The following is a 22,176-nucleotide window of genomic DNA, read 5'->3' as shown; positions in this document are numbered from 1 at the left end:
CTGCCCCCAAAAAGCATGCCAGCAGTTAAAAATATTAAAAGTCCAAGGGTAGAGTTTATGTGCCCTAGAAAGTAAACCTGATTAATAGAGGGGTTTACTTTAATTCTCATGTTTATATAGAGGAGATCTGACTTTAATGTATTGGAAAATGTAATATTCGCTGACTTTAACATACTGAACTTTTTCCCCTGAATTACTGTACAATATTCAGTAATCATTTATGAAATGTGTAACATTTTTCAAGAGGATTTACATATCAACTTTTCCTAGTGGAATCAACAACAGTAGCATGAAATATATCTACTCCATTTACTCTTATCCAGTGCTTCTACTTTCTTTTTCCCTTTAATTTTTATATATGGTAAAAATTTCATTGAAGAGAGATTTTAGATGACAGGACTGTAATTTTAAACCCAATAGAAGAGGTGTAAGCAATTTGAGCTTAGCTGAAGCATAATCTTAGGTTGTCAAGAAGAAACCCATTCTCCCTATGCTAATCAATCAGTGTATCAACCAACCAATCATCTCTTCAGCTTAGCATATATCCTAAGGTTTGATATATCTATTAACTGCCCATCATGCAGCTGGTCTCTGGATGATGAGATTCCCCCTATCTTGGCATTTGGCGGCAGACGACTAAGCTATCACAGCCTCAGATAAATACCAAAGTGGAGATTTCAGTCCCGTTCCTGAGTGCAGAGACAATCCAGAAACGTGGAAAATATTCTTAGAAGAGAATACGCAGGAAATTACATTTCTCAACAACGTGGTTATGTGTGAAAATTGCATATGTTACATGATTTTGCCTCCCTAGACACAACAAAATAAAATAAAATTACTCTTTTATTATGATTGGAATACTGGTAATTAAAATAACTGTTGGAATCTGCTACAAACTCTTAATTGCAAGTCAAATGATATGTAGACATTTGAATAAATAATAATGACCATTTAGATGATGAATTCTCTGAAAGCAAACTGAAGTTCAATTTTATAAAGCAAGGCACATAATCATTGTAATTCTGGAGAAAGGGGTCACTATTTCTGAAGATTGCGCATTGCTTCCTGGCCTCAATTTAGAGGTTCCGATATTAGCTGAGCTTCACCTGAATGTGTCTGTAGCCTCTTCCACTAGCCAGTGTGTTGGGGAGTTTGGAGATAGTGTTTCTGTAAAACTGTTTGTTGAGAAATAGAAGCCAAGAAGACTTAAATTTAATTGCTAAGAGTCTGTGAATATGTTGAAAGTGGAATGAGTATGATTTATGTCTTCAAACACTGATTTTCACTTGGAAGATAAATCTTTCCACAGGATGCCAATTCAAATCATGATGTCTTTCCTATACTATTGTTCAAGTCTCTTACTCTGAAAAGAGAACCGAGGTGGGCTATTGGAAACTGAGGTTCCAACCCACGCTCAGCCACTAACTAGTTCTTTATGCTTTACTTCATAAATTGAAACTTCTCTGAAGTGCCCATGAAAAGTAGTAACTAATTAGTCCCATGATATGTAAATGCTATTTTATATTCTTCCAAAAGGTTATTATTTTTTGTATCAATTATGGTATAAATTTAGACTTCTACTATAGCACTTGCTCTGCCGAAATCCGTTCGGTGCTATTGGTCAACATAAATAGATGAAAACTATATTCCAGCTTAAATACAACACTCTGGGTTTGAAGCCATTTTTTTTTTTTTTTTAATCATTTGTTAGGGGTGGGGCCAAGGAGGAAGAATGATGGAGTTCCCAATAATATGAACTCTTTGCTCCTGGAGAGAGAAAGAAATCTATTTTCTGTCCTGAGAAGTCCAGCATGAGTCCATAGGGACCCTGATGATTTCTCTGCTCTCAACAACTCAGCCTGTACACTTTGATCTCAACTTAAGAACACTCGTGTGTCCTGGTGTGAAAGGGCCAGCAACAATTTAACAGCTCTAGAATTTTTCTCAACAGAAAGATAATCGTGGTGTCAAGTTCAGAGCAATAGTTCAGTTTAAATAGTGTATTTTGAAGGCCCTTCTGAAGGAGTTGTAATTCTCAGAGAAAACACTTTGCTATATGGGTTAAGGTTACAAATTTTATCACATTAAAGAGAAGCTCCTCTCCCACCCCCCACCCCGCCCCCCAAAAAAAAATGAAAGAAAGAAAGCAACACAGAGAATCATTTTCTCTATCTCAATTCACTTACAGGGCCCATTCTGGGATTCATTCCAGGCTACTGTGATTAGAGACCTGCATGTTTGTAGATATCCACAGATAAGCCTCAGATATGAGCACCCATGACACGTGCTCTGCTAAAGGAGGCTGGAGGAGGGAAAGATGGCCTATTGAATGTGGATTCTTTGTCGTCAGCCTGGAAACTTGTAAGCATGCACCTTTCAGGCCCAGGACAGCCTTACTCCCCAGAGCATCTCTCCTGTCTTCTGGTGATAATTGTCCTGCCAGCTCGGCAGATTGTGGATGTCGATAAGAAAGGCAGTGAAAGTGGACTGAGTGCAATTAGAAACTTATCTGCACAAGAATTGACCTGTGATTTCATTTATAGGTAGAATCAAGTCCTGAGTAGATACATCAGATTAAGCTCAGCAAATAGATCTTGCAAAAGAGGGATTCATCTTTTCTTGTGAGTTCCAGGTTTAGAACATTTTGCTACCATGCTGCATGAACTCATGCATCATGTAAACATGCCATAGAGAAGTAAGAGAAGCAATGAGCTCACTGCCCTCAAGAAATTTATTTTCAAAGACAACATGAAGAAACAGATCAAAGTATTTTTATGGGACCTCAAAAGTGGTATCAGCAAAATTTATTTATCAGAGTATGATTAATGTTTGCTTTTCCATAATGAATTATTTTAAATGGAAAAAGGGGGCTAATACTACAGTGAAGACTGAAGTGAAAAGTAGGAGAGAAGATGTGACGGAGAGAGGGGAAACTGAAGAAGCGTGAGAAAAAAAGGAATGGACAAAGCGAAGGGCTCTATTAGGGCCATGGCTGTGCACGGTCTGTTCTGTGGGTTCTGTCTACATTCTAGGCAGGGAGTTCTTTCACCTTAGACTGTATTGGGCTGTAGAGGGAGTATTTGTTCACCCAAACATCAGGCACCAAGGGTTGACCACTCATCTGAGTCTGCTTGGGCTGCCATAACAAAACGCCATAAACTGGGTGACTTCAACAACAGACATTTATTTTCTCACAGTTTTAGAGGCTGGAAGTCCAAGAGTAGGGTACCAGCATGGTCAGTTTTCTATTGTGAGTTTCCTTTCTGGCTTGTAGATGGCCACCATTTTGCCGTGTGCTCACGTGATCTCTTCTTTGTGCATGCACCAGGTGGGTGATGGGTGGGCATTACTCTCTGGAGTCTCTTCTTACAAGGACATTAATCTTATCTTATCAGGGTCCCGCCTTTATTACCTTGTTTAACTTTAATTACCTCCTTGTAGGCCCTATCTCCAAATACAGCCACTTTGGGAGTTAGGGCTTCAACATATGCATTTTTGGGGGAACAAAATTTAGTCCATAGCAACCACCACTTGTAGCTAGAGAGAAGTTCCCCCAGGCATCTTTTATAGCCTGCTGTTGGAGAGACCACCATTAACCAGTACATCGCCCATGCATCCTTGCAGGATTCTGGAAGTGTTGTGCCCAGCCATTAAGCAGTGGAGCAGAGGAGGGAAGAAAGCATACACAGAGAGGAGAGTGCATAGTGAATGCTTTATAAACACTCCAAATTGGTGAAAAATAATGACCTCTAACTTCTTTGTGGTTCTTAACTCATGCTGCCACAGATTGGTTATAAGGTCCATATCACACTGTGATATGAAGGTATTAATTGAATAGGGGCAATCAGAATTTCTATGTGAATAATGACTTAGAAATAATATTCTGCCTGTTCAATAATGGAATGGAGAACCAAAGCTTGGCCACAGACTTCTCTTGATGGGGTCAGATTTTTTTGTTAAACCCTCAGGTATATGCATTTTACATCCTGTTTTAACTTTTACATCTGATAGGAATTTCTTTAGAGTAACTTGAGAAAAAGCAAGGGAATTAGGGAAGGAAAGATATGATAGGATGCTAGTACTGTCCTTTAGGTTTCATTTGTGATTTTTGATAGACACCCTCATCAGCCTTCATCTTGAATAGTAACCCTTTCATTAAAAACAAACCCATGAATTTAGTTAATATTATAGTATCAAGGTAGTTTCTTCGTTTTGACAAATGCAAAATGTTGACAATGAGAGAAACTGGGTGGGGGGGGAGGGTGAAGGACATCCAGCAACTCTATACTGTCTTTGCAATATTTTACCTTTCTGTAAATCTAAAATTATTCCAAAATTAAAAGTTTCTTTTTAAAATCTGGGTGTGTGTGTTTTATAGTGAACATGTTTGAATAAGAAAGCCCTTAGCTCTACATTTATGTGAGCATTTTCTTAATATTTCTGCAAGTGAATGCTTACTTAAATTTGATATCCTGAGAATCTGATGGCTAACTCAACATCCATGTATATCATCAGACAGGTCTCTAGTTGATCATGCTGAGATGCTCACTTATCTGATATCAAATCAGAAAAAGAAGAGGATTTAGAATTATCTGACTTTTTGGAATGCCACTCAGCACTAAAATAAAATTAAGTATTTCTTAGCTTGTATACTAGTCAAAGCATACTGTATCACATTGTAAGTTGCTTTAAAGTTTGTGCTTTCTGTTAGGCTAGTGGTACATTTGTGATCATGCAAAAGTGTCTAATGGTTACTTTAAAATTAGAGGCTGTCCAAACAAAACTTAAAATCTTAAAACTATCTCTCCAAAGTATGATAATTCTTGTCTACACTAGTAAACAGTTTGACATGTGTTTAAACATAATTCAATTTTTTATCAGATTGTCTTTTCTTAAAGGTATGTCTAATGAAGTGTGTGACTATATAATAGAGGAGACAGTATTTGATTTTTAATTTTTATGTTAAATAGTTTCCATTGTGTTCTATGCCCATTTGGATTTTTAAAAAATAAAAAAGTAATAGAAAATGTGTATCTGTACCACTGAGCTTACCACATTGTTTTACTTATGGTTTTGTGTCTATCTTTTCAACCCTGAAGAGTGAACTCATTGAGAGTAGGACGTGTGACCTCAGTATCTAGCCTAATTCAGTATGTAGTAATGATTCAGTACATATTTGTTTGAATGAACAAATGAATGAAATCACATTCAAATGAATAGCTTCCATTTTGAAGGGAACCAAATAACCGCCTCTTGATTTGCTTTCTTCACTGTCCTTGTTTTAGGATGGCCTCACAGTTTGGACTGGTTTTTATCACTGCTATCATTCGGCTATGTATACTAACCTTTCAATCCGTAAAAAGTATTTAAAAGAAAGAGAGATTGTTCCTGTTTCAAAGCTAATATAATGCATTTTCAAATACGTGAGACACATCTTTGTTAAAATTAAACCAGGGATTGGTTTTGAGCGAATAGCCCTATATCCTTACAGATGCTGTGGATGGATGCATCTAAGCTGCTTATTATATTGATGGGTTTTGCTGCTCTGCAGCAAATGAAAACAGGCAGCTGCTTCCTCCATCAAAGCAAAAAGCAGCCTGAGTTTTTATTAACCGAGTGTTCATTTCTTCTATTGCCAAAATTCTTACACAAAACAAAAGAGCAGTTTTAGCACATTATTGCTTAACTAGACATGAACAACTGACAGCAAGTGATAAGCCTGTCTGCTTTTCACAACTGGTAATCATTTTTGGAATAGATGTTTTAATATAGTTGAATATAAATTTTGTAATTTACATCTACAATGGTACGTAAATTTATAGATCTAGTTTGTTGCAGGAGAATGAAGGCTATAATCACAAAAGCCTTTTGCCAGTGTTGTTTAATTTTTAATGACTATTTGAAAACTGGGGAAGGAAAATGAAATCAAAATCATTTCTTTAAAAAATACAGAAAGGTGCTAAAGACAATCATACAAGTTGGTTGGAGCCATTTGTAGATGGCCCTGACAGAGCAAGACCGCTGTGTTTACAGCCGGGATGTGTTTCAAACTACACTCCCCCATAGTTGCAGTGAGCCGCCCAAGATTGTGCAGCAGCAGACATTTCTGGAGAGCAGACTGTCATGTTTCCTTCATATTAGTGACTAACGATGAGCAGGGAGACAGGAAGGACAGAGCCCTGGCCATTTTGCACAGCTGAGGTTCTCAGCCAACTCTCATACTTTTTTTTTTTTTTCAAGCTATCTGACTACCATGCATTTGCTTTCAGATAGAATGGCAGAGAGGGATTTGTTCCCAGTAAGTTTAGACCGAATCTCAAGGAGACGTTGCCTTATTTACCAAGGCAATTTTCTGATTGCTGTTTTATCTTTTGGAACTTGCGAATGGCAATTCCTAATGTAAGAAGGCAGTGCTCCTCCTTTCCCCTTCCCTACCGGGGCTACGAGAAGGAACTTGGAATGAAGGCAGTTTTCTAATAACTGATCCCAAAGACATGGAGCTCTGAGTTTTACAGTTCTGAAGGCTAGAAGTCCAAGATTGAGGTGTTGGCCAGTTTGGTTCCTCCCAAGGCCTCTCTCGGTGTGCAAAAGGCTTTCTTCTCTCTGTGCCCTCACATGGCCTTTCCTCTGTGCACGTGTGTCTCTCCTTCTCAACCTAGAGACAGAGCAGTATTAGGTAACAATGGAATGATAATTCTGTCCTCGCTTCCCCTCCCCCAGATGCCAGAACCTCTTGGAATGAAGGCAGTTTTGAAACAATAGGATGCACACCTTCTGAACAACACTGATAAATAAATAAGTTCCGTTGCCTAAGAAGCCTGATACCAGGGCTGCTTGATAAATGTATGATGCAGCTTGGCACCTGTAACATGCACCTTCTGAATACTGTTTTCTCCCTGGGGATGCTTTTGTGAATGTGCATAGCATGCACTGCTTTGCACGGAACACAGGCTTTCAGTTTGTTTGGAAGTCAGTCACAATGTTCACCTAGAAGTGAGATAAAGCTGGACTTCCAGGCAGGAAGCTGCTTTAAAAATCAAATTCTGGAATCAGGAGCGGGGAGCCACATTCTCCCTATTCTTCTTTGGTGCGCTGTCTGCGTTGGCAACCTGGCTCACTACCTGTGGTAAGGAACAAGTACAATTATTTCTAATAGTTTTGTCTTTGTTCCACTCTGTATGACACACTGCTGCTCTTACAGACCTTTTCAAAACACAACACAGTCCTATTTTAAAAGGAAAGAAGGTGATCTCATCAAAATGGTGGCCTGATGGCCCCACTCTGAGGATACTGAGCACAGCAAGGTCTTGAGGGAGGATGTTGCTCAGAAAAAAACTGGTGATGAAAATTTACTTCCTCCCTCCTCCTCCTCCTCCTCCTCCTCCACCTCTTCTTCTTCTTCTTCTTCTTCTTCTTCTTCTTCTTCTTCTTCTTCTTCTTCTTCTTCTTCTTCTTCTTCTTCTTCTTCCTCTTCCTCTTCCTCTTCCTCTTCCTCCTCCTCCTCCTTCTTTCTTCTTCTTCTTCTTTCTTCACTGTGTGAATGCTGTGCTATATTTCTGGGGAAATGCCCCCTGCCAGGAGCTCTATGATCTGATTTTCTGGGCACATCTTTCCTAGAAATGACTGTTCTCACTTCCTGACATCCTCTCTGACCAATGGGAATGGAGCATTTTCTCATCTCCAGTTGGGAGCTCCAATTGGGAGATGCCCTACCTGTGCTTTGAAACCTCAGGGAAATTTCTTCTGCCCAAAGGTAGTTCGTTATGCTAAGGAGGAAGAAATATGAGGGAAAAATACAGGATATAGCTGAGAATTGTGCTTAATATTAGAGAGGAAAATTGTATTTGAGGAAGTTGTCTGTTATTGATATGCTACGTTAACTAAATAAAAAGCTATCACAACTAGACTGTATAGATGTAGAGCAGTTTTTCTGAAGCCGTGAGATTTAATTAACACAGGCAGTTTTGATTCGATTAAAATAAAAGTGTTATGGAGACTTGACTTCTAAGAACTTTTTAAATCCTATCTAAAATATCTCCTGGTAGGGATTTAAATTTGAGATTATAGTACAAATAAAATATTTTAACTATTCCTAATTTCTTTAAAATGTCACGAGCTACAGCCCACCGGCAACTGTGTTGCTTTCATTTGAAAATACACGAATATAATAATCTATAGCCATTGCATTTAGAGTCGGAAGAGGCCTCAGAAATGAATTCTACCCTTTCATTTTATTCTTGAAGCTAGAGCCCAAATATGATTTGGCCAGTCCAAAAATTAGTTATTGACAGAGTCATGAAAACTAGAAAGTAGTTCTCTTATTTCCAGAACCAGCCACCAGGTTTGGGACAATACAGTTTAGTGATCAAGAGACAAGGCTCTAGAGGTTGAGTGCGTGGGCTCAAATCCTGGCTATGTCATTTAAGCTCCCTGTGCTTTGGGGCCATAATGACAATACATACCCTATGGGGTTGTTTTAAGTTTTAAATGAGAAAATCAACAAAAAGTACACAGCCCAGTGTTTGCCAAATAGTAAATGTTCAATAAGTAATGCTAATAGTAATGATAACCACAATTAACCCTAACTACACTTACTTGGTACTCTTCTAATTTACTTAATCTTCACGTCTATACTTATGGAGTAGCTGCACTATTACTTCCAGATAAGAGTTGATGTTAAGGAGAGTTTAAGTGTCTTGCTAAGGTCACAAAACTAATAAGTCTCAGAGCTGTCTTCCAAGTTCATGTCTTCACCGTATGAGCTGCTGAAGCTGTGGCTGTGGCTGTGGGTGCAGCATATTCCTTTTTCTCAGTGGTGCTTCAGCGTCTTCCTGGTTCTGTCAACATTTCTCATCTGTCTCTTAGTCGCTTTCCTAGCGTCTGTTCTAAAACCGACCATCAGACGTGGGCCTCTGGGGAATGCTCTCTGAGGAGAATCTTCTCCTTGCCTGATCGTCAGGATGGAGCTGGGACTCCTTTCATCTTTCTCTTACCTCATGATCATCATCACATTAATAGGTATCTGATTTAAAATTGAAGTTTTAAATTATAGTATATTTTTAATCCATATCCATAAACTGACCCATTTTGTAGTCCAGAAGAGTTGATTGTTGAAATACTTGGGTAATTTTTTATGCCCCTTCACTTCCCCTCCTTCCACATGCTCACTGTCTGTCCTTCTTTCGGTTCAGTTGGCTTCTCCAAGAACAGGAGAAGAAACACAATTGCAAAACAATTTATTTAGATCTTTGCTTTTACAATCTAATGTTTAGCAATCTAGAGATTAAGACTAACAGCTCCGGAGTCAGATTACCTGGGTTCAAATTGCAACTCTGTGACAAAATATCTGCCTAATTTAAGGGAAAGTTTCTTAACCTCTCAGTGCCTTGATATCCTCATCTACCTCATAGGGCCTGGGCAGTAGTCAGCATTCAACAAATGTTAGAATGTCGCACCTGTACCAGGATTCTTTGTGATCTGGCTCCAAAGACATAGGGAGGCCTACACTTAATACTTTATTGTTCAGAGCAATTCTGTTAATGGGTCAGAATGGAAGGACAAGTATAAAACAAGTATCGTCTCTATATATGTAATTCTTGTTTAGGATCAATTTTCAAAGTTCCTATAGCTGGGCAGATTTTTCCAAGGTTAAGTTTTGGTTTGATTTTATGGGTTACCAATTGGGAATAATAATCTCCCTGAAAGCATCATAAAAATATAATCAAGGTTGATAAAATTCCCTGGATAGAAAAGTGTCAAAATAATAACAATGACAACAGCAGCAACGATAGCTAGCATAAAAAATTTATTGTGTGCCAGGCACTGTTCTAAGTTCCTTATATAAATTAGCTCATTTCATTCTCTCAACAATGCTGTAATTACTTTTATTACTGGTACTTAACAAGTGAGAGAACTGAGGCATTACCCAACAATGCTGGCTAAAGTATCACCCCCAATAGTTATTTCCCTGTTTAATTAATCACTATCTGAAATTACCTAGTTGATTATCTATTGCCCCTATTAAAGTTATTTAGGCAAGGGCTCTGTTTTATTCACTGCTGTATCCCCAGTTCCTAGAACAGGCTTGGCTGTCCATAATTGTGTGTTATGAATGAGTGAATGAATGAATGAATGAATGAGGCATAAAAAGTTTAAGTAGTTTGCAAGGTCATGCAACTATAAGAGCCAGTATTCAGGTCGAACTCTGTCTAATTCCAGAGCATGCGATCTAGTTCTTTATCACAGCTTTTTATAGCTTGAAGGCTTCCTAGATATAATCTAACTCGAGCCTAGTATTTTGCAGATGAGGGTACTGAAGCTCAGAAAGGCAAAATTACCTCCCAGGATCACACAGATTGATAGTGGCAGAGCCAGAATTAGAGCCTAGTTATATCTTTTTGCAGCCTTTGCCGTTCATATAAAATTAAAGGAAAATCCTATGTATATCTGCTATACATCACCCACCCACTTATTCATGACATAAACCTAAGTCATATTTGACACTTCTCTCTTTCTTACCACCCCCTTCGTCTAATTAACTAATAAGTCTTGTCAATGTACCTTCTAAATATAGCTCAAATCTTTCCACTCTTCTTCATCTCCATTAACCATCACCTAAGCCACCATCAGTGCTCACCTAGGTCATCGTAGTAGCCTCCCACCTAGTTTCCCTTGTCTCCTCTTGCCCCTTTTCAATCTATTTTCTTTAGAGTAGCCAGACTTATCTTCCAAAATGTAAATCTGATCTGACCTCTCTGCTACTTAAAAGGTATCACTTATTTTAAGGTGCAGTTTAAAAATTTTAACATGACCTTTGGGCCTGTTAATCTGGCCCCTGACTACCCCTCCAGTCTCGTCTTGTGCTACTCTCTCCCTTTCTCACTTATTCTACAGCTCTATGGACTCTATTTTCAGCCCTAGAAATCAAACTCTTCTCTTCTTCAAAGCTTCATTTCATGGAGCTCCCCTTCTATGCGTCATTCCCTCCACCTTTCTTCCCCACTTCCTACTTCACTTGGCTCTTCGTCCTCTGGGTCTCAGCTTACGTGCTATTTCTACAGGGCAGTCTTCCCTGTTGGACTCCTCCCAACCTCCCCTCTGACCAGGTCAGGTCCCCTATGGTAAGGTCTTAGAAGCACCCTCTATTTTTCCTATATAGCATTTATTACAATTATAGGTAGGCACATTATTTGCGTAATTATTTAATGTCTCCTTCTCTAACTAGACTAAAGCTTTAGTGACCATGCTGTCTCATCCTCTACTGATCCACAGAGCCTGAAACAGTAGATGCCCAAATACAAACTTATGGAGCATCCTGTAGTCCCCATGCAGATTTCCATTCTGGGTTGAAATATCAGTGACAAAGCAGAAATGTTTAAGGAAAAGGAGACAGAGTGGAAACACTGAAAACAGTCCAAAAGCTTTGCCTATCCATTCCAGCACAAGCAGCTTTTCATTTTACTAATATCCACCAGTGCATTTCTTCTTCTAGAAGAGCAATGGCTTAGTTAAGGATGTGCTGGCTTCTCCATTTGAGTCTCAGATTTGAGAAAGTTCTTACTGCTGACTCCTGCTTGATGGATATGGTCATTTAGTTTGAAGGAGGGTAAAGAAAGCTTTTGTTTGGGTAGACATCAGCTGATCACAGGAAAAACATCTCTCTGCTGTGAGAGTTGGGTGTGCTGTCATCATGGGGCAAATAAGTGTTACGGTGAGAAGAGGGGGTCAGCAGAGCATCTTGTTGGATGCTGTCTGTCAAAGTCTCTGGACTTCCTCTAAAATGAACTATGGGGAAGAAAAAAAAGCGCTCAAATGCAAGTGATCTAAAAGGAACCATGCTTAGCTAGAGACACATGTCTCTTAATATCTAATTTAATTAGATACTAAGTTATCTAATTATAAATGCAAATTCCCCTTCTATGTTCCCAAAAGAAGAGGAGGTTTAATAGATATTAAATTATCTAATATTAATTAACTCGAGGATTTGTTCAGCCTTCAGATTAATAGTGAATGTGTCGTTTGTTTCCAGATTAACCACAAAACTCGGCATTTAAAATAATTCTAAACTAGCTATTACGAAAACGACAAAAAAGTGGTTACATACATTAAATAGATCATATTACCAACTTTCCCCCTCGTCATTGCTACACAGACAGCTCACTTTTCATATTTTAGTGTTGGCCAGCTATGAGCTTTCTGAAGACTAACAGTAGCACCTGCAGGGAACCAGCCCTTTGTTCGAAAGAAAACGAATGAGACCAAATGACCGTGGAAACCCAAGTATAACATAGTATTTTCCTTCTTCCAAATAGAGCTCTTATTTAGCTAATGCTTTTATAGAAACCCAGTGGATAAAGGAAGCCTTTTCTCTTGCGAGTTAAACTAATTTGATATATACAGAAAGCACTAAGGAATAGGAAACTACATGCCTCTGAATAAATTTTAAGCAAATGTCCTAATTCATGACATGTGTTTTAGAATAAACCATTATCTAGAATAAAACATTAATTAAAATATTTTTTGATGTTTTTGGGGGGATCAATACTTAGCTACTCTAAATGCCGCTTTGGGCATTGTGCTCTGCTTCATTGGGTGATGTCAAGAATATAGCGGAAATGCCTATAATTGATTGACAGAGCTTTACAATATTGTTAATGGAGTATAAAAATCTTGAGCATAAAAAACCTCACCATTAGTGTCCTTGGCTTGTATTTTCTCCTAAAAATTGTTCTCATCACTTTTCCAAAGAGTTTCTCTCTGTTCCATGAAGCCCTGCCAGTCACTGTTCTTTCGGAAAGTGTATGGAAATCCTACTACTCAAAGCTTAAAGGATTTATGCTAAGATGTACCTTGTGAGAGATAAGGATAGTTATTGTGTGTCTTGGATTCCAGAATTATCCCACAAACAATTACATTCAAAAGACGACACATGTCTGGATTTGAGGTAAATTTGGAGATTGAACGATGCATTAAAATTAATTACTTCTAGAAACCTCACTAAACCACTGTGATGAGATATTTTTAAGACATAAACCCACAAGGATGATAGAATGAGGGAGAATACAACAATATAATTTTGAGAGCGGGGAAGCAAATGGATGAGAAGTCATCGACTGAGCAGATATGAGAAAGCCAGCAGCTGAGAAAGTTGAGAACCCACCCAGTTCACACTTCTGAAACCTTGAAAGGCTCAGGAATTGGTAGCACCAGGTCATTCTAAAAGCGGGAGTTGAATGGGAGCTAAAGTAAGGAGAATTAATTGAAAGTTGTTTGAGAAGCGGTAACTTCTCCTTCTGTACTCCAAACAGAAGAGGATGTTTAATCTCCGGAGAGGGTTAAACTGAGGGTTTTGGGGTTGGGGGAGACCAGAAACAGTGGAAATAAGAGAGTACCAAAAGCAGAGTGGAGGAGTTAGGTGAACATTCGCAGACTGAATGCTAAGCCTCTCCACCCACACACCACCCACACACACTCAGCCCTCTTCACCTCCAATCAGCTTTCTTTTTTTTTTCAATCTTTCTACAATTATATTTAAGCAAACAACAAAGAATTACCAGATAGCTGAAGAAAGCTTTTAATGTGACAGGTACCAAAACCAATAAACAGAAAAAAAAGCAACATGAAGAAAACAGACCATGTAAAGATAAGAAAACTTAAAACAGACTATAATTAATATTTTCAAATAATTGAAAAAATATTTCACTCATAAAACGGGAATAAGTTGCTCTAAAAGAGAAATATTCAGAGAACTACCATCAGCAATAGCATAAATGAAAAGAACAATAAAAAGATTGGAAGATAAAGTGAGGAAATTTCCAAGAAAGCACAAACAATGAGGTAGAAATCGGGGGGAAAAAAAAGATAAGAAAATTAGAAGATGAATTCAGGAGATCCAACATCCAAGTACTCACTTTTTCTCAAGAAATTAATACTCAATGTGAATGAGTGCATTGAGAGGAGAAATTAACAACTAGATGCTGAGACTGAATAAAAATCTTAGCAATTGGGGGGAAAAAAAGAAAATTATAAGCTCCAGAGGAAGAAATATTACAGGTGAGAGAAAAAGCAATCATAGTTTACTACATGGCTCACTTTTATTTTGTGGTCCAAATAAAATTGAAATGAATAGTGATCTTACCAAAATTATAATATATTTATACTAGGAAGATGGTGGTGGTGAGTGGGTAAGGAGCATAGTATGTGTGGTTTGGGGAGAGGAATAGAAATCAAAGCAAAAAAAAAAAAAAAAAGTTTATCCTCCACAGATTTTGCTTAATACTGAAAAAGTCAAAAAATAAAAATACAAACATTATGTAGAAATATAGAAGTCATTACCAGAAAAATCAACTAAAAGAATTGCAAGTAGTAGTTTCTGTGGAAAGAGAAAGACTGGGGAATGGGGCTGGGTACGGCCATTTGTCTTAATCATTCTCATAGAACTCAGTGGCTCTTTAAATCATGTATATGTATAAATTCTTTAAAAATACAATCTTCTTTTAAAAGACCCTTATATATCACCCAGTAATTTTTAGTGCATTCACAGAATTGTGCAACAATCAATTTTAGAATATGTCTTCACCTCTAAAAGAAACTTCATACCCATTAGCAATCGGTCCTCATTTACTTTCAACCATCCCAACCCTAAAACCACCACTCTCTACTCCATCTCTACAGATTTGCCTACTCTGGACATTTCATATGAATGGAAACATACAACGTGTGGTGCTTTGTGTCTGGCTTTTTTCACTTAGCATAATGTTTTCATGTTCCATGCTTGTTGTAACATGCATCAATACTTGATTTTATTGACAAATAATAATCCATGGGCATACCACATTTTGTTTATCCATTCATTAGTTGATGTACATTTGATGGACATTTGGGTTGTCTCCACTTTTTGGCTATTGTGAATAATGCTGCAATAAACATTCATATACAAATTTTTGTGTGGACATGTTTTCTTCTGGATATATACCTAAGAGTGAATTTGCTGGTCATATGGTAATTCTACATTTAACTTTTTGTAGAATTCTATGTTTAACTTTTTGTGGGATTTAACTTTTGCTAGACTGTTTTCCAAAGTGGGTGCACCGTTTTACATAATTTCTCCATATCCTTGCCAACATTTGTTATTTCTCCCTTTTTCATTATAGCCATTTTAGAGGACGTGAAGTGCTATCTCATTGTAGTCTTGGTTTGCACTGAGATAGCTTTTAAAATTTAACAGATTAGTAAAAATAAAATAAGTTGTTAAAACCCTATCTTGGCAAGGCTTTGAGGAAATAAACATTCTTATTAGGGATGTAGTTTGGTACAAAATTGTTGTAGGACAGTTTGATATATAAGAATGTGAAATGTACTTAACTTTTGACCAGATTTCCCATTTCTGGGTGTTTGACCTAAGGAGAAAAATCATATGTTGGCGGGGGGAGGGGGCGGGGAGGATGTGTCTTTATTGTACCACTGTTCATAATCTCATAACATCGAAAACTTAGAAACTAACTTAAATGTATGTCAAGAAGAAACTGGTTAAATATATTATGATGCAGACAATATTTAGGCAGTCATTTAAAATAATGATGCAGATGTATCATAGTTTTATTGTCATGGGAAGATATCTATCACATATTGATTGGGGCAAAATCGAGTTATTGAGTACCTGCTTGATAAGATCCCATTGTATAAAATATCTTTATGCCTAGAGAGATTTTTTTTGAAATGATGTCCAAAATGTTAACAGTGATTATATACTAGCAGTAGAATTTTAGGTGATTTTTTAACTTTGTGCTTTGTATTTTTTTGTATTTAATTTAGTTAAAAATCAACCTCTATAATTTTTTGAGAAAATTATAAAACTATTTTAAGAGATTATACATTGAGAAGTCACATTTTTATACTTAAGCAAAGCTTGAATTTTAGTTAAATACCCTTCCCTATCATTACTCTTTTAAACTTCAAAACCATCTACTAAAGGCATAAAGAAATTCATTATTGTGCTGATTATATCCACTTGATGTAGAACACTGTTTGGGGCTCTTCCTTCAGAGAATTTTATTATGTACTTTAGTCTTTATAGAGTTCCTTGTGGAGGTATGCTAGGTATCAGGACATTGGGGACATGCCAAAGCTCATGAGTAGGTCACAAAGGTTCTCTATCTGTTCTGGTTATGGATAATGGTTTGGAGTTCACATATTCTCTCTCCCTCTCTTCTCTGTCCCTTTGCATAAGAACACCTTTAACGATAACAGTCCACTTTCTTTTTCTTTGAGCTCATTATGAGTTAGGAACTGTTCTTAAATATATTTTGTGTATGTTACTCATTTAATCCTCACAACAATCTGTGAAGTTGATGATACAATAATGTTATTTTACAGTTGAGGAATCTGAGGCACAGAGAGATCAAGTGACCTATCCAAAGTTACTCAGCCAGGGAATGCAGAACTGGGACTGAAGCCCGAAGAGTCTGGTTCCAGAGTCCCTCTGATCTTAACTGCCACACTCCACTGCCTCGCTGACTTTCTTCCTAACTATAACCCTAACCATTTCTTGCTGGTTTACTTTGTTTCTCCTCCAATCTGTCATTTCTCCCAGAAATGGCATGGAGGCTGAGCTAGTGAATACACCTGACAGGACTTTCCTGAAGCAAATGATCTATGGAGTCATCTTTGCTGTTCATATATTTACCCATTGATTTGCAAGATTTTATTTACCACTTTTTTTTTGACATCTCCTCTGAAATGTTTAGATTTCTTACTCCTCGAATCTAGAGATGCATATGAGAGGAAAAAAATTAAGTCTTGTTTGGTGTTTCAATTTTGCATCAAGACCCATCAGGAAAGGGCCTAGAGCTAAGACAGCGAACATTCCCGCTCTTTCCTAGGACTCCGTGGCCTTCTCAGCCTCAATGCAGGATGCCTGGTGCCCTGCCTGGTCTTTGAGTTCGATCGCTTGGGGAAAACCTAATTTTTATAAGGCTATAGTTTATTCTGATAATAAGAGTGATAGCTATTCATTATAAACATTTTGAGAAGTATAAAAAAGATAAAGAAAAAAATTAAAAACACTTATAACCCTGCCGTCCTCTGATAACCACTAGAAACTATAATTTCCTAACATGTTTGTCTCCTCTTTAAGGAATTCATATTCATTCATGAAGACTATGTAAGCTTTCTAAAAAATGATTTACAGATGATGATTTTAGAAGATGCCCATCCCTGGAATTTACTGGGTAGGGTTATTGTAAAATTTAAAGATGTGCCAAAATTGGTGAAATTTAAATTTCTTAATTTTATATTCCAGTTCTATTTTTGTTAATTGAAGAAAGGGAATAATTGTACATATTTAAAAACATTAATATGGAATCAAACAAAAAAAGTATAATGACTTCTGTGATTTTATTTGCTCCCGTAAGTAATTTTTCCATTTAATTTTGCCTAATGTGGGTTGTGTATGCAGTCGGCCTTCAACTGATGCTTATGAATTGGCTGAAAAAAAGGTTCATGTGTACAAGATTAAGATCTACCTGAAATATCATTAAATTTAACTTTGATATTTGTAATTTGTTTGTTATCGTTTTTGCTGTTTTGTTGTGATTGCGATTTGATAAACTATATTTAGGATATTTTGCTATTTTGGGGAAAAAAAGGCTATAAATCTCTCCATTATAAAATCAACAAAAAAAGAAACTCATGTGATACATTGCTAGTAATAATTATGTTAAGTCTGATTCAAGTTGAAATAGCTTGTACTGAATGTTATTTTTAAAAGGCATTTCTTAAGAGAGTGTCTATAAAGAATGATAACAGGAAAGACTTCTATAATAAAAAAGTCTATCCTCTTGTGTTTTCCAGGCATCTGGCCGGCTGAAGAGGTTTTGGCTTACTACTGCCTCAAGCACAATGATATATTCAGGTACAAAGCTGAAAATATATTTTTCTTAAGTCCATTATGGGTATTGTATTTTACATTAATGATTGCCATGATTACATTCTTTAAATTAAATTATTCAAAAATATAAGGAAGGAAGGAAGGAAGGAAGGAAGGAAGGAAGGAAGGAAGGAAGGAAAGAAGGAAGGAAGGAAGGGAGAGGGATGGAGAAGGAGGGAGGGAAAAGAGAAAACAGAAAGGAAAAAAAGTTCATGGTGAAAACATGTTGCTTCTGAAAAAAATCTGAATTGCCTTTGGGTACTAATATTGCACAGCAAGCTTTTTGCTATATGTCAAAGGCTTTTGATTTCCACTCAAGGCTTTTTATTTCACTTTGATTTGGGGGAAACAAAAGTGAAGCTCCAATCAATCCTTACTGATTGCGAAGGTCAAAAAAACAAAACAAAACAAAAAAAAATAAAGACAGTCTTTAAACTTCTGCTAAGGAATTCAGTACAGAATATTTGGTAAATAAATACCTCACAGTTATTATTTAAAGATTCCATTCCACCCCCTGGTTTTAAAGGTATTTTATATACTTAACAGCATGTATTTATAAAACATAAATTACTATTACAGATTTATGCTACAGAAATAAATGTTTTCAACTGTCAGTGCATTATAGATCAAACCCATGGATGGAATTCAGGAAAAATAAAAATCCCTTTTTATTTAAAAATTCTAAAGATGTTTGGTAGACCGAGAAAATATAGGTTTTTCATTTTAAATCTCATTTTATAAAAGTCATCCAATATATACTTCCTGAATAGCCCATTATGATTCCAGACAAGCCATTAGTGATCATGGTGTGCGTTTTAACAATACGTACTTACAAGACTGGGTCAATAATATGTATTTTTTGAAGCTCTATGGGTCCATATTTACCAACCAGTCTATAATTGCTTTGAACAACTAAATACTCATTAAGTGTATTTCTGAATATGAATGTTCTTGTTTGGCTTCTTCTCTTCCCCTTCCCTCTCTCTCCACCTCTCCCTCCCTTTTAGTGCTGCTTTTTTTCCTTCCGGTGAGGTAATAAACTTCCCAATCTGGGAAGAAGAAACAATCTTAAGAGTCTAAACATATAAAATAAGAGCAGGGCCGTACTGAATTTGGGCTGCAGGGCTGCCCTGGAAGTCTGGCATTTGCTCATCTCGCTGTGCTTAAGCTTGACTGGAGCTCCAATCAGCGAGCAGTGGGCCAGGGCGAGAATGTCACACGTTGAGGACTGATATTTAGGCACAAAGAGGAAGGTAAGTGCAGAGTGCCACATTAGATTGTCAGCTTTAACTCCGAGCCGCTTTACTTTTGAGCAGTAAAGTCAGACCCCAGTCATTACTTTAGCCTGGGTTTGCTAGCTTAACCATATTATGTCCCTGCATTGTTTATTCACCGTGTTGTGTTGGGGTCAATTGTGATTTAAGTGTTAATTGCTAAATGCTCTTTGTGTAATTGTCCTTTATGGGGGTGGTTCAGCTTTCTAAAATGTTGCGGTTTGTTTTGGAATTTTTTTAAAATTCAAGATGGCATTTATTTGTGTGCGTGTTGTGTGTATGTGACTATAATATAGGTATATACACACTCATATATATTCTTCATTTACTTGTCTAACTGTTTTTGAAGGAATGAATGTGGATTAACAGTGTTATCCTTTCCTAACAATTATCTTTCGCTACTCTAGCTAGTTTAGTTCTAAAAGACAGCACCATTGACAAGGGAAAAAAAAGGGAACCTTCTCAGATTTTTCAGCTCAGCGGTGGTAATGTTGCAGTGAACACTAATGAGGGAACCCCCACTGATTTGCCTGCTTTGTGACTTTTCTATTTCATAATTATTTTTAAAACGCAAAACGACATGAGGTAGCCTAGTCATGTCTCTACAACTTCCTGGTAGCGCCGTTCTTACTGCAGATGGCAATTTGTTCTTGTAACATATATATCTCTCTGACCATTTTTATCTAATTTGTATGGGTTCTACCATTTCTTTTCTCTCTTTCAGGGACCTTGCTGTGTGTGAGCTAGGGGGTGGCATGACATGCTTGGCTGGGCTCATGGTAGGTCTTTTCTCAATTCCAATCCCATTCAGAGGGAGGAACAAAAGGAAAAATGTTCCAGGGCCTCCAACTGCTGGGTCAGAGAACCGTCAACAGCATCAGCTGCGGTCAAGCTGCCGGGTCTTGAGAGACCTTCTAGATTGACTTACTTTCGGATCATATTGATTTTATGGTTGCCTCGATGAGCAGAAACATTTTACCTCAGTGTAGTCAATATCGCTTGTTGTGACATTCCAGGCCTCGCACAGTCTTTCTTTGCCATAGCGAAAGCATTTTTTTTTTTTTTTCAGATTATAGTCCCATTTGCTAAGATAGAGGAATAGCCCGGCGAATCACAGTTGGAGCACCATGATATAGCTGCTAATGTTTTGCCTGCATTATTACACCAACAAACATGATCCAGAGCGCTCAGTAATTAGATTCTTTTGAATTAGATTGGCCATTCAGGAACGTCGTTCCCCATTCTCTGGGTTCTGAGTCATGTATTCAGGAGATATTATGTAGCAGCACAGTGCATTAGACAAGTTTTTATGTCTCTACAAATAAAAGCATATTGTTACACTGATTGGCATTTGACAAACCTGTCGCTCTTACACAATGTGTCGAGGTTACAGCCCAATGTGCGAGCATGTCAAAGCTCACAAAAAAATTACCCTCACAAAGCCATCTGCCTGCAATGCAAAGTTATATGAAGGGCATCAGGCAGTCAGACAGAAGCAAGCTGAAAGGCAGAGTGACAGCCTTGTATGATGGCTCTACTAGATAAACAGAAGCCCACAAATGAAAGCCTCTCAGAATACCATCATCCGCTGTCACAATGCAATTACCGAACAGAATGATAGCAAGATAGAGGCTCCCGCAAATGGAATGATAAAAGTATTGACTGATTTGATTGAATGATTAAAATAATGCAGACATAAAATGAAAAAAGATTGAAGATTGTTACAGAGAAATAGGTGAGGAAGCATGATACTGAAGGCTTGTCACTCCTGTCTTCACTTCCACACAGACAAGCATATTTGCTCATTGTTTGCTGTGCTCCCTTTTTTTTTTTCCAGGTTGCTATTTCTGCAGATGTCAAAGAAGTTCTGTTAACTGATGGGAATGAAAAGGCCATCAGAAGTATCCTTATTCAGATAGAAAACGGGTTTGTTGTGCTCATTCCTTTTTCCCGGCCGGGTAACAATTGATATAAAGAAAGGCAGCATGGGGTATTAAAAAAGAGTCCCCCCCGCCCCCATACACATGATAAGTAATTAAGAAAAAGTAGAAATATATGGAATTCATGGGGTATGACTAAGTGGGGTTTTTTATTTCTATAGATTTTTATAGTCACTTTTCATTAAAGGAGCCTATAATTTGTGGACCACTCGAGGCAATAAGAATGCTTGTTTCGTAATAATTTTCAAACATTCTTGTTCTGTATTTCCATTAAAATTTGCCGGTATAAAATAAATTATTTAATATTTATTATAGTGGATATTGCTTACAAAAATTAACTTCCGACTTCATTTCGTTGTTACCTTTCTTGCGTTTGATAATGTAGGTATACACCACGTAATATTGTATCTACCCTAATTGCGGAGTAGTTACCTATATCGCCCCACTCTAAACAGCTATCAGATTTTCATCATTTCCTTTTATTTAGGATTATAAAAGCTATCTCTTTTTTTCTACTATGCTATTACAGTTCAAACTCCATTATATTAGATTATGCTTTACTAATATGTACACAGAGTTCATGAAAATTGAACTGTACTTTAACTAAGAAAGCAAGCATAATTTGTGGCGACTTTAGCAATCGAGCTGATTTGTTCAGGCGTTAGAAATTGAGAGGAAAAGAGGAAGATGTATTTGCTTTGGATTTTTTTGGTGTACCTTACATTTACATTATTGAAGGAGGTAATTTTCTCATTTGCATTTTAGACCCCTAAACCGCCAAAGCAGTTCTGATTTTTGTGGTATCTTACGTAAAACCTTCATTTGATTTTCTTTTTCTTAAAACCTCTGCTATGTGTTTGAAAATAAAATTTGCAGCCGCTCCATGAGGCTGCTCAAACAGGAGAAAGGAGGTACAAGAAGCACACAGCTAATATTGTTCAGCAGCACTTGTGTGCTCTACAGAGCCCCACCCAGCTAATTGCCTGACAGACTTAAAAAAAAAAAAAAAAATTTCGGAGGCAAACAACAGCCAATA

The 22,176-nt window shown here is 37.3% G+C and overlaps 1 protein-coding gene across 3 annotated transcripts in view; it reads left to right on the top strand.

The window, feature by feature from the left end:
- CAMKMT (calmodulin-lysine N-methyltransferase) overlaps positions 1-22,176 on the top strand; it is a 329,988-nt gene that overhangs the window by 266,419 nt on the left and 41,393 nt on the right. For 2 of the 3 annotated variants that reach the window (XM_015587587.2, XM_015587585.2), the window contains exons 4-6: positions 17,851-17,911; positions 19,925-19,979; positions 21,038-21,101. In XM_015587587.2, coding sequence (XP_015443073.2) covers positions 17,851-17,911; positions 19,925-19,979; positions 21,038-21,101 — 180 coding nt within the window. Of the gene's footprint in view, positions 1-17,850; positions 17,912-19,924; positions 19,980-21,037; positions 21,127-22,176 lie in introns of all 3 variants that reach the window. The other variant, XM_025045088.1, reaches the window with a different exon arrangement.

This window comes from Pteropus alecto, unplaced genomic scaffold (genome assembly GCF_000325575.1).
Source record: "Pteropus alecto unplaced genomic scaffold, ASM32557v1 scaffold131, whole genome shotgun sequence".
Taxonomy (NCBI): domain Eukaryota; kingdom Metazoa; phylum Chordata; class Mammalia; order Chiroptera; family Pteropodidae; genus Pteropus; species Pteropus alecto.
The sequence above is the reverse complement of the archived record's forward strand: the minus strand, read 5'-3'. Positions and strand labels throughout refer to the sequence as shown.